This window comes from Merops nubicus, unplaced genomic scaffold (assembly GCF_000691845.1).
Source record: "Merops nubicus isolate BGI_N331 unplaced genomic scaffold, ASM69184v1 scaffold21732, whole genome shotgun sequence".
NCBI classification, from domain to species: Eukaryota; Metazoa; Chordata; class Aves; order Coraciiformes; family Meropidae; genus Merops; species Merops nubicus.
Window position 1 is genome coordinate 46771 of NW_008595931.1, and position 13187 is coordinate 59957.

The following is a 13187-nucleotide window of genomic DNA, read 5'->3' on the forward strand; positions in this document are numbered from 1 at the left end:
AAAGAAACAATATCCTTTTACATGTCAACATTTGAGGAAAAAAAAAATACAGAAAATGAACTTGCTTTTGTTATATGTAGTCAAATTGTATTTTTTGTCCTTAACGCTGGATCTACTCATAAATCTTCAGACAAGCACAGATAATGAAGATTGTTCCAGTCAAGGTAAAAATTATGATTACTCTTAGTATTTGCTGTGGCTCCTTTTGACTGGTAAAGGATACACAAACCAACCAGCCTGTGTTTAAAAGGGATGAAATTACCTAGGGGTGGGTTGGTTTTTGTTTCTGTTTTTTGGGGGTTCTTGTGGTTTTTTTTTGGTTCTGTTTTGTTTGTTTGTGGTTTTCTTTGTTTGTTTTGGGGGTATTTTTTGGGATGGTTGTTCTTTAAAAATGGGTGGGTGTTTTTTAAAAAGTCTAACCCAGGGGAGAAAAACCTTTCCCCATCATCAGCACAGAGATTGTAAAGATGCTCAAGTTCTTACTTGAACTTAATTTAAACTTAATTTAGTTCACCTGACCTACCTGTCATGCACTGCTACTGAGCTTTCTACAGGAATCAGTAGACAATTATACATTAAAAGTATGTATATCTTGGGTAAACATTGAAATAACTGAGAGTACTCAACAAATATTAAATATTCTTAATATTAAATATTAATACTCTCTCTGTTCAAAAATTGTCCAAGTGCTTTATAATTCTTTTTGTTCTCTGTTTAGAACTGATAAATTGTCTCTGAAAAGTTTGTAGGTTCTATGAACACTCAAAATGAACACAAGCAGAAATGAAGTAGAACCAATATTTTTTTTTTTCAATTCAGTCACATTTTTCATGGTTTGAGATGGTTTGCTTTCACAAAGTAATACTGGTCTAACTGCTGAACTACATGTAAGGCAGGCAAAGTTTTCCTTTGCACCAGACAAACTGATACTGCTACAGAGTGGGGAAGGACAACATTTTTAAACACACAATTCCTCCTTTGTCTCAGATTTTGAAGAAGGATTGATGGGGCTGAAGTTTTATCTTGTTTTCATGACTGTCTTGGCTGTTGGAGAAAGTGATGCTACTTTTCACAAACACCATTTGTTGTGAATTCCATTTAAAGATACTGGGGGGAGCACGAGTCTTTTTACTCTGAGGATGGTCAAAAACTGTAAGTTTGCCCAGAGAGGTGGCAGAGCTGCCAGCTGTAGGGTACTCAAACTAACTTGGCCGTGGTCCTGAGCAACCTGCTCTAGTTAATTAGTTAGCTCTACTGTTTGAGCATGGTGTTGGACTGGACAGTCCTCACAGGTCCCTCCCAATCTTGTTGCTTTTGAAATTTAATTATATGGGTATTGTTTTTGAGAATGCTGAAGGTTATATTATGTGGCAAAACTTATTGGAGAGATTGATTGGCTGTGGACTCTCAAGTTTAACATTGCTCCTTGTAGTGGCTGTACTCACTTTAGATGTCTGAGAAAGAAGAGCCTGGGGCTGTGTCATAGTCTGTTTGCCTCTAACTAAAACAGACCATATCTGAAAAGTGAATGGTTTGCTGTTGGGAATTCTTTTCCAGGAAGCCAAAGGATCATAGGATGTCTTGTATAGTACTTAGAGGAGTGTTTGGATGAGGGTCCAACTAAACAAACAAAATTTGAATTCTGAAATCTTTTGGTCATCTAGAAATGTCATCTGAAAAAGTCTCCACACGTGGATTGTGGCTGTAAAGAACAAATGGGGGGTTACTGGGACAAGTCTCAGGAGTTTCATTCAGAGCCATTGCTCGTTCAGCCACTGAAGCTGAGGGCAGATGTGGGGAGAGGTTTTGGGTAACAAAGCTCATGCTGATGCCATGTGCTCTCTGGAGGGTGTTGGTAGAAAGGAGGGGTTCAGGCCATTGCTTCTTAGTACCATTTAATTTTATTTTTTCATCCTGAAATAATAGAAGATGCTTCTGTGAATAGCTTCCAAGCTGAAAATATGAGCACTCTGTGGAAGGAATTTGTGGAATCTTTTTAACACTTTGTCCTTCATAGCCATTATTGTCTGACTGTGGATGGATACCTTTTTTTTTTTTTTTTTTCCAATGTTACTTTTGAGGGAAAAAATATAGCAGTCTTGGTAGATGAAGTTCACTACTGAGGACAGTTGTGGAATCTGATGCTGTGTTCTTGTTTTGTTTAACCTTCTGTAATGTTCTTTCTGATGTACATTGATTGTCTGCATTTATTTCTTGCCTAATTTAGAGGCAGTTACATTTTGAGGGGGTTGTACTTCTAAAAGAGTTTTTACCTTCACAAGTAACTACTTGTTTCTTATTTGTATCTTTAAATTGGTGTTTCACTACTTATAGTGCAGTGCTCACATTAATGTAGTCCTTGCTGTGGATTAAACTAGAGCTAGGGGATAAATGACTGATGAAAGTATTTGTTTTTCTCCCTCATTCTCTGAATTGTGAATGCAATAAAATGCTAAGCTTGTGAGGTCAGCATTCGTATGAACAACATCTAATTCCAATTATGTGCTTCTTGTGCAGGTGAGATTGAATTGGGAAGATACCCAGCTGTGACCAGAAATGTATTTTCCAGAGTATAGATTGCACAGAAATTTGTGAGTGAAGAGGACCCATCTGCATCTCCTTAAATTATTCAGTTCTCTGCTTTATTTCCCCATGCTGAGGATTAAATTGTTGAGTTGTACATTACTGTATTTTTAACTTGTTGCTTAGTTTCTTACACATTTATTTTCAGTACCTGGCTGAAAGTGTTACCTGTTCCATATTTTAGCACAATGTGCTGCAAACAAACAGTTGCCATAGTGCAAATGAGGTTTCATGTGTACAGAGTTCCACTTTAGGTTGTCGAAAATACTGCCTGAGTTTAGTAATTCTTTCAATCTGAAATGCATTCTTATAGATGTTTGAAAACCACAAATAAACAGTTATTGAACCTTTTTGGATTTACCTCATTTAAACTCAGTTTTTATTTATTACTTGGCCTGTTTTTAATATCAGTGACTAAAAAAAAAAAGAAGTTGAGTGGGAGCACTGTTTTCATGCAATGCTTAGGGATTATTTGTATATTGTGTACAACGTTGACTTGTTTAAAGAAACAAAGAATGAACCCTGTCCCTCCCCTCCCATTCTAAACCTGTGCTCTGTTGTCCCCTGCCACACTTTCTGTTTGTCATGTCGTTTTTAGACTGATTGGAAATGCTCTCTTCAAAACTGAAATAAATTAAACTCCAATTACAGCTACAGGAGCTTTGTATTGCTGAACTTTAGTCTGAAAAGTTTCACAATGACATTTTTAAAAAAAAAAAAAAAGAATTTTTTTATCTGCTGAATTCTACCAGTGTAACCTTTTTTCTAAATAAACAATAGTTTTCTCAATGGGTCGTAAATCATTCTCTGTGTGGTCACTTTATTGCTCTGTGCATGAGGAAGATTTGGATCCAGCTGGCACTGTGGGAGGGTGTGTTCTGCCTGTGCTTGTGAGGCACTCTCTACCTGCTTGCTGGTTGGATGGCAAGGGACAGAGACTGTGGTGCCTGCTGGAGAGGGGTGCTGGTGTTGTGCTTCTCCAGTGGTTTTGAGAAGCTCAGGGGTTGCCTTCCTGCAGTCAGTCATGTTTACATCTTTCTCTTGAGCCATTTGTCCCTCCCACAAAGCTCTGACAGAACATGATGGTGGCTTTGGTGAAGCCACCATCTCAAATGTTCACCTGGGTAAGAAATTTGCAGGTCTGGAAGTCTTTAGGTCACAAGTGTGACTACTTTCCACCCCTGCACCCCCCTGAGGTGTGGATTGCTTTGAGTAGAAATGATCACTAGTTTGACCCCTGGAAGGTGTGGGTTGTGAAGGAAAACCTGGCATGTTCTTTGCAGAAGGGGAGATTCCAGGGTCTCATCTAGACACTGCTCCCTGGTTAGTGATTTAAAAGGTGTAGCTGGGAGCTGAGCTTGTTTGGCCTGGGCACAGCAGTTTAGATTCACCAAGAAGCAGGAGCTGCTGTTGAGCTAGACTCCTGTTAACTTGTGGAGATGGTGCATCTCTCCTGCCCTTTCTCTGCAGCCAGTTCTCACTCCAGGGACTGCAGGACTGATAGAAACTTTGTGTGTTTGCTCTTGTGTTTGCTCCTCTGTTTGCATGGAGCCCTGGGAGACAGACTCTGCCTCTGTAAACCTTTGCTAAGTCGTCCTCTGCCTCTGCAGTCAGCAGGCATGATAGAAGAGGTGACCTGGAGGAGGTGACAAAACATCCCCTTTTCATGCCAATTACATCTCAGATCAGTTGAATTGTAACCTCAGACTGCACCAAGTCGTTCCTCTTCAGCCTTTGTGTTTACTGGACCTTCTGTCTCCTTTTTAAATACAAATTCTGCCATAAGACTGTCGGGATGTGGAGGAGAAGCTCTGATGCCAGTGGGAGGTGTTTCACAATGCCAAAACTGAAATATTAGCAGGACTATAAAACCTTCCAGCCTTGGTCCTCATGCAGAAGTAGTGAGAGCTGTCACAGCTGCTGCCCAAAGGCTGGAGTGAAGTTTTCCTCTATTTTAAAGGGCACAGCAAATATGAAGCTAATCACAGTCCCCTTAAATAATTATTTTAAAAGATGAAGTCATGCAAGTTGGGTGCATTTAAGATTCAGCTGATCAGGGTGAATCTGGCTGAGAAGAGGTTGGTTGGTGCATACTAGTGAGTAGATATAAATCCAGTTTGTGCAGGGAGATCAGTCCTCACTCAACAGCCTCGGGAAATGGGGTTTGCTCCCGAGAATGTAGAAAATGCAGCTCTGTCAGAGCAAACTGACTTCTCATGATTGCTTTGAGAAACATGGTTAATAGAGTTAAATGCTCTATGTTCTGTTTATGTGAACTTTTAAAAGCCCATGGGCAAAGAAATGTGACATTAAAAACTGAACTCATATTTTAAATGGCAAGCTAATTGCTGTATGCTGTGCTTGGACACTGTTTTGCTCTGCATGGTGTGTCACACTTGTATTGATTTTTCCTGTCCTGCTCTCCCCCTTGTCCAAAAACAATCATACATGAGGAGCTTGAGTTTCTGAGGGTCTTTTCTTTGTTGAGGGACTGTCTTTGGTGGTGACAGACAGGAGTCTGTACCTCAGCAGCAGATCCAGCTGTGGCAGGCAGTGTGGTTTGGCTCAAGAGTGCTTCTGTGGAGCTCTGTTGGTGTTTTAGGATTTGATAACAACTATTTTAAAATAATGTGTAAGGTACGTTCTGTGCTGAACTGTGTTTAACAGTACTGAGCCTAACCAAACCTCATCCTGAATGAGTTGTGTTTTAACCAGTGGCTTTAAAAGCCTGCTGGTTCACAAAGTGGATGATAAAGGGGAAAATGTTACAGTGACAACATAAATATAACTGCAATATAGCAATTCCTGTCTCATCCTAGAATTCTGTTTTTGTTTGAAAAAATGCTTAACATGCCCTTGTGTGTGCCTGAAGAGGTGAGTCTGGTGCTCAGTGGTGATGGGGATCTGAGCTCTCCCCACAACTGAGCTCCTGATACTGTTGGCACTGGAGTGGGTGATGGGACTGAGAGGAGAAGCAGCAAACGCCTGCTTAAAATTACTGCCTTGTAAGGAGTTGTAACTTGACAGATTTTTAATTGCAGAAGATGATCTTGGCCTACAGGTTCTGTCCATAAAGCGAATTAATTTGTTTTATTCCCAGGAGTGTTTAGAAATAGACTTTTTTTTTTCTTGCATGGATTCAACATGAACAAAAGCAAACCTACAGCTAATAGAATATTTGCTGACTATAATGGTAAAAAAGTTTGTATCAAGTATCAGTGCTATTAGCCCAGCAGCTTACTTGTCTTTTAAATACTGTGGGGTTTGGGGCTGGTTCTTTTGTTGTTGTTTTTTTAATCTGCAGAGAAAGGGAACTTGAAACAGAAGCTGGTGCTCTGTGAAGGTCGGTTTGTGTGCAGTAATCTGGGGTTTGGGACAGAGGGCTGTTGTCTTGGTGGCTGTCTTTGGAAGTACTGGATAATAAGAAATTTTAGGGGGTTATAGACTTGATTGGGGAAACTGTTTTGATTAGCTTTGCTGTTTCTGACTGAATTGGAGCAGATCATCAACCCCTGTCCCACAGTGCGAGGACACAGACAAATTGGGAAGGGAATCAGGTAAGAGTTGTCCAGCTAATCAGAAGTGAGGAAGAATTGCTAAAAAGGAGAGTAACCAAGCTAAATACTGAGGTGCTTTTAATTAACTCATTAAGGCAGCCTGAAATGAAATACTTCCATCAAAGCCACTCTGTCCTTGGGGTTTACTGGCGTGTGAATGAAGTGATGCTTGGGCTGATTGACCGTGCGCCTGGCAGCCAGCTGGGGTGGCAGCAGCCGGCGTCCCCGCGGAGCTCCTGGGGCACAGGAACGTCACACCGAGTGGGGTTAAGCTGGGCAAAGAAGGAGGTCACCCTGCAGTCTCTGAATACAGTGCAATCTCCAAACAAACTGAGACTGTCAGCCCAGACACCCAAAGGTGAGTTAAAATTTCCTCCCTGGGGGTGTTCAAGGCCAGGTGGGGTGGGGCTTAGAGCAGCCTGGTCTAGTGAGAGGCGTCCCTGCCCATGGAACTAGATGATCTTGAAGGTCCCTTCCAGCCCAAACCATCTGGTGACTCTATAAAGCAATCATTTGAAATCCAGCTTCAAGGAGCCTCAGACCTGCTCTGGTGGGAGTCTTTGTCCCTTGCCCATGATGCCTGCTGACATGGCAGAAGCAGCGTGGTCCTTGCCTGGGCTCTGGGCAGTGGTGGAAGAGGAGAAGGGATACAGGATGCTTATGCTGGCCCTGTCACTGGTGTGGCAAGTGCAGAGATCTTCCAGCAGTGAACTGCAGCAGACAGGACTCACTGAACTTTGTAAAAGCACATTCTGCAGCTGGGGTAGCTCAGATGGGCTCTGCAATGTCCTGGTTGCCTGGCAGGGGCCATAGAAATGTTCTCCCACCATGTTCGTGCCTGTGCGAGGGCTTTCTCCTCCAGGAAAATGTTCTAAAAGAAGACTGGTCCTCCCTCCTTCTGTGGGTCTCTGCAGGGGCTCAGCCACACAGAGACCAGGGACCTTGAGTGGGGCCAGTGAATCCCAGGGGGCTGGGGAAGGTGTGGAAAGAAGGGGACTCAGTTTCCAGAGCTGGGCAGGCTGTGTGGCTGTGAGCTCCACTGGCACGTTCATCACCCCTCCAACTACATTTGAGAGGTTGTGGGGAAGAACAGATGGTGCTGGACTGGTGGGTGGGCAGCCCCAGCAGTGCACCCTGCCTTGGTCCTGGCCCAGGGCCTGGGGGAAACCTGGTACTAAGCACCCATTAATTAAAGCCTGTTTCTGATGGGGCCTGTCTGATGTGATATTTTAATTGCTCTGTGTAATCTGCAGCATCTGTGATAGGTCACAGCTTCAGCTATTTTATAATAAGCTATTTTGCCTGAATATGGCAAACTTCCCTTGTTTAAAGGGCAGGGGAATATTAAATAAATATCATTTATATTTATTTGCCTCAGATCAAACTGTGGCTCTCACATTAATTTTGTACATTTTTGGTAATTAGCCTGCTCAACCCATATTTGGAATTCAAATCCAATATTTGTTGGAAAGCTTCAAATGATATTAAAATCTGCTCCCCAAGCACACAACAAACATGTCTCCCTCCCAGAAAATGCCAGCCCTGCACTGAAGGGTGCCATGGCAGCATGGGTGGGAGAGAGCTGGTCAGATGGAGATGGGCTTAAATGGGTGCCAAGGGAAGGTGTTGTGAGCTGGAGAAGCAGGGCGGGCTGGCTTGGCCCCTGTGGTGGTGCAGCCCCCCTGGGGCCACGTGGCAATGTCCTCCCCAGTCAACATTGTGTTCTTGTTTTACCTACAAGTGCAATCCACTGGGACAAGCTGGTGCCTTCTGATTTTGCATGTTGGAGCAGTGAGTTGAGATAATCCAGGGCCTTTTTGTCCTGGGTTCAAGCAGAGTAAGCTGGGATGATGAGGGACTCCCTAACTGTCCCTCAGAATGCCTGTTGCCTGGGAAATGTGCCCCAAAACTCCTCCTGCCTGGATCATAGCCCCCTTTGAAGAGTGCCAAGTTTGCCTGACAGGAATAATGGCCACAAAAAATACTGACCAAGGTCAATCATCTTGGGACCCTATAAATACTGATAAATCTCACGTGATTCTTGCCATTCTCAAATCTTTACCCAAGCTGCTATTTTCATTCTGGTAAGTTTTCTTAAATCACCCTGACAACCAACTACTAGTTAAGTATTGTTATCCCTCTGTTCCCTGCACCCTTCACCCTGCTCAGCTCCAGTTTCTCTCCAATCATCCTAACTGGAGTGTAATCCAGTTCTCCCCTGTACACTTCTATGCAGTAATTAGTCAGAACCTTGCCATCAAACTGAAACTTGATACATCTTTGTATCTATTTATTTATCTATAATTAATCTATCTATCTAACTTCATTAAATTCCATCTCATTTCTTAAACTCTGTTGAATAGTAGTTCTACCCCAATCACACATTGCTGCTTTTCTGCTCTGGGTGAGGTGCAGCTCACTCATTCCAGAGGGAGCAGGGGCCTAAATCGGGATTCTGATTTAGCAAGGGATTGCAACCACTCCTCGATGGCATCCCCGCCTTTCCTGGGGGTGCTGTGCACAGGGCCCTAGCGCTGGGCTGGGGCTGGGGTCGCTCAGCGCCCCGCAGGACAGGGCCCGGGTGCCGCGGGAGGCGGTTCCCGCCCTGTCCGGCCGCTGCATGTCAGTGTTGCTCCGAACAACGGCAGCGCTACAGCCGTGGAGCTCCACACGGAGCTCTCCTGTGCCTCCGGCGGTGGGCACCGGGCAAGCTCCTCGTTCTCACCGCCCGCCTCGGGGCACAGGCGCCGCTGGGCTGTGGGTGGCCCAGAGGGTGGGCTGGAACGCCAGGGAGATGGAGGCGAGGGGGCTGGCTGGTTCCAGACACCCTCTCGGGCCCTTGGCGCTCAGCCCTCACCCCATTTTCCTCTCTGCACCCTGTGTCCTGCTCTGTCTCTGCGGCAGGGACCAAACCTTGTCCCCGTTACACCCCAAACCCCCCCACACCGGAGCTGGTTGTCAGGGGCCCCTCCTGCTCCCCTTACAAGCTGCAGCTCCACTTCTATATTCTTTTAATCAACTTCTGGTGTTACACCATCCATCTCCCCACGCGTCACAGCGTATCAGGCATCTGCCATGGGCTCATTAATTGGGCAATTACTTTATTTATATGCTAGGCATTAGCTAAAGCACCAGTCATTGCCGGTACAAGGCTGGGGGTGGTGGAGTGCACTTTCTACAGGCTTTGTGTGCCTAACCCTAGCCTTGAGGGGTGCTTGTGTGGACCCCTGTTAACCCATTAGGGACCGGTCACCAGCTCAGCCCCATCCTTCTCAGGGTCTGTGCAGGTCCCTGAGCTTAGAGGGTGGTTCTGTCATCACCTGCCATGTCCCCCAGCCCTTTGCTCTGTCCCCCCATTGCCTTTGCCTTGTTTTCGGCTGCTGCCTTCAGCTCCTTGCTGCATCTTTCACTCCACCTAAAACTAGAATAAAGTTAAAAAAAGACCCAAAACTGCAAGAAACTAGATAATGGGAGAATCCCCTGTAGCTGTGTGGCAGGGCAGGCCAGGTGCCACCCTTCATCCTGGTTTCAATCTTTGTTTGCTGCTACAAATTGGCTCTGAGTTCACCTTTGGGTGTCAGCTCCTCCTGCTCGCTTGGAGATGTCAACAGCCTCTTCAGCAGCGGGAGGTGATGTGCTGCTGGAAAGCCTCTGCTCCCCTCACCCCCAGCTCCGCGGCTTCTAGTGGCACCTTCCCCGCTCCTCCTGCCCCCGCCTGCTCTTCTGATTGCAAATTGCTGCAGAGTGGGCTCTTGTCCTTCTGCAAGAGGTCCTGTCATCCTGAAATGCCACAGCCATCATAAATAATTTAAGGCCAACACTTGGATGTTAGACACTGCAATAAATAAATACTTGGTGTGTGCACGAAGGTTTCATTAGCCTGCCCTTCATGGCAGCCCCTGGAGGCTCCACCCCCAGCACAGCACCTGCCAGAGCCCGTGTCCAGCGAACCCAGGGGGCAGGTGCTTCCCGTGGGCTTCAGCAGCCTCGCTGGGCAGCGGAGGCGGCGGGGCAGGGGCAGGGGTTCTGCTGCAGCGCTGGCTGTGAGGGCTGGGTGGCAGCTCCTTGGCTCAGGCTCCTCGGTGGGTTCAGCTGGTGTCCAGCTGCCCCTCGCCTGGGGGGTGGCTCCTGCCAGCGCCTGTGCCTGCAGCCGGGGGGGCCATGGTGCCAACCACTCGGTAACTCCTCTGTGAGCCATGGTGCCAACCACTCGGTAACTCCTCTGTGAATGGCTGGTGAGATAAAGGCAGGAAAGTCTGAGCTCAGTGTGGGACTGGGGTGTTACTGGGGGTGGGGAGACAGAGTGAGGCTTTTAGCATAGAATCATAGAACGTTTTGGGTTGGAAGAGAACTTTAAAGGTCGTCTACTCTAACCCCCTGCAGTGAGCAGGGACAGCTTCAACTAGAGCAAGATACTCACAGCCCCATCCAACCTGACCTGCAACGTTTGCAAGGATGGAGCTTCGACCACCTCTCTGGGCAACCTGGGCCAGTGTCTCACCACCCTCAGCACCAAAAATGTCTTCCTTACATCTAGCCTAAATCTCCCCTCCTTTAACCCAAAGCCCTCACCCCTTGTGCTGCAGAGGCATGGAGCACAGCTCAATGGTGTGCCAGGGTGTGAGTGCTGCTGCTGCTGCTGCTGAGGGCACTGATTCCAATTTGAGATGTATTATTTTCTGAGTTAATATTACTTTGAAATTGATAATATCCATGAAAATATTATCTCTGTACTTAAATCCTTTAGTTTAATTGAATAGAGCTATCATTATCCAGAGCTTGTTTATGTATTGCTGCCTGCGAAATAGAGTCAATTTTCCAGCCTGAGATGATGAATACGAGCACCAAAGCCATTTTGTAATTTAATTTTAATAACCATGACTTGTTATTATTTTAATAACCATAAATAATTTTTTTAAAACGTTGCAGTGCTTTGCACCAAACCTTGGAAGGAAAACTGGAAAAAAAAATACAGTGGTGGTTGTGTTATAGCTTCTTATTTACTTTATTTTCTTTTAATCAGATGTGCTCTTTGCTGTGAGGAGGAGCTGCTATGGGTTTGGATTTTTGTTTTTCTTTTTAAAGGTCTGAACATGGTGACTGTTGAGGTCATTTTACGCCTATTGATGTCTCTGGAAACGGGACGAATTACCTGGAATTTTTCCTTACATTAATTTCCTCGTAGAGTCTGGAGGCCAAGTCACTTTGGGACACGTTAGAACACTGCCTTTGCTGCAGTGCACGTTGCAAAGTCCAGGTTTTGGTCCAACGTGTGCTGTCCTACAGCCAAGGGTGGCTCTGGGGCCCCACCAGCCCCAGGACGGCCATGGTGGGACCCACTCCTGCATCTTGTCCTTGTGGCCATGGTCCCATGTGGGGCTGGGCTGGTCCCCCACCCAGGCTTTGCCAGCTCGATGGGTGCTGATCCATCTTCATTAGCACAACCTAATCTGTTTTGGAGGCTCTGCTGCCCGTTTGGACCCTGTTGGGGCAGCATCACACCAGCTGCCTGTGCAGGCTCAGGGGTGCCTATCAATCAGGCTGGAATTCCCATTTCACCCACACCCTCCCAGCTTGGTGCTGGGGCTCAGCTGGTGATTTAAGCCCTGCTTGGAGCAGCACATTTTGGCAGGTAGATGGGGAAGGGTGCATTGCTTACCCTCGTGGTGCTGCAGGGCTGCGTGTGGCTGTCTGGCAGCGCGGAGTGGGCCAAACCCACCCATGTTGGCCTGGACATTGAGCATGAAATGAAGGCTATGGACAGAACAAGACATTTTTTCATGCCTCTCTGCATGCATCGTGTGGGAGCTTTAGATATAAATAGACTCATTTCATCAAGGGCTCCCCCAAGGCCAAGGTGAGGGAGGTGCATCTGTCTCCTTACTGGGATGGGAAGGGCTGGTGGAGCCCAGTGGTGCTGAGCACAGTGCTCTTCTCACCCCCCCAAACCAACCTGAAACCTTCAGCCTTGTAGGAAGGTCAAATAATTGCAGTTTATTGCTCTTACTTAGTCCTTGCTTATTCCTGAGCTTGTTTTCCCATTGCTGAAGACCTGGCTGATGCCATGTGGGACCATGCAGCCCATGCCCTGCTGCTGCACTCATGTACAAGCACCAGATCTACCCAGCTGGCGAGCAGCTGTGTGGAAAGGGGCCTGGGGAAGCTGGCTCGATAGGAGTGAACAGTGTGCTGCAGCAGAAAGGAAAGCCAACGTGATGCGGGGCTGCATCAGCAAGGGCATCAGCAGCAGAGACAAAGAAGTCCTTACCCCACTCTGCTCACTGCTTGTCGAGCCCCAACTGGAATAGTGTGTTCAGTGTTGGTCCCTGCTGTTCAAAAAAAGATGTGGGAAGGCTGGAGAGGGTCCAGAGGAGGGCCACAAAGATGGTCCAAGGACTGGGAAGCTGCCATGTGAGGAACAGCTGAGAGAACTGGGTTTGTTCAGCCTTGAGGAAAGAAGGGTATGGGGAGACTTTATCACCAGGTTCCAGTGCTTACAGGGTGGCTGCAAAGAAGACGGAGACTCCCTTTCTACAAGGAGTCACATGGAGAATACCAGGGGTGATGGGTACAAGTTACTCCTGGGGAAATTCCAATTGGACACGAGAGGACAATTTTTTGTACCTAGAACAATCAGCCATGGGAATGATCTCCCCAAAGCAGTGGTGGATTCCCCAACACTGGACACTTAAGATTCATCCAAACAATCTTGTCTAGACTGTGCTTTTGCCAAGAAAGGTTGGACCAGGTGATCCTTGAGGTCCCTTCCACCCTGGTGTTCTATGATTCTTTGATCAAATACCTGTAGGGAACCCCAAATAGAGGGACAGGCTTGCTTGGCCAAAGGGCCATCAGTAGGCAGGGACTCTCTCTTCCCTCCAGTGAAAAGATCAGCGGGCTCTTTATTTTTTTCTTTACAGTTTTATTTACAAAAGGTATTAAAACTCTTTGTACAACACCTCATTAAAATGAGGCTCAGTAATTGATGCCCACACATGCAGTTTTTGCTTTTACAGCCATTAGTTTGCTTGGCAATTTTTCTGCTCA

General features: G+C 46.3%; 1 protein-coding gene across 1 annotated transcript in view; it reads left to right on the plus strand.

The window, feature by feature from the left end:
* Positions 1-3383, plus strand: part of THOC2 (THO complex 2) — a 50080-nt gene extending 46697 nt beyond the window's left edge. The window contains exons 37-38 of the mRNA XM_008936239.1: positions 92-164; positions 2518-3383. Coding sequence (XP_008934487.1) covers positions 92-144 — 53 coding nt within the window. The 3' untranslated portion in view covers positions 145-164; positions 2518-3383. The remainder of the gene's footprint in view (positions 1-91; positions 165-2517) is intronic.
* Positions 3384-13187: the final 9804 nt, after the last annotated feature.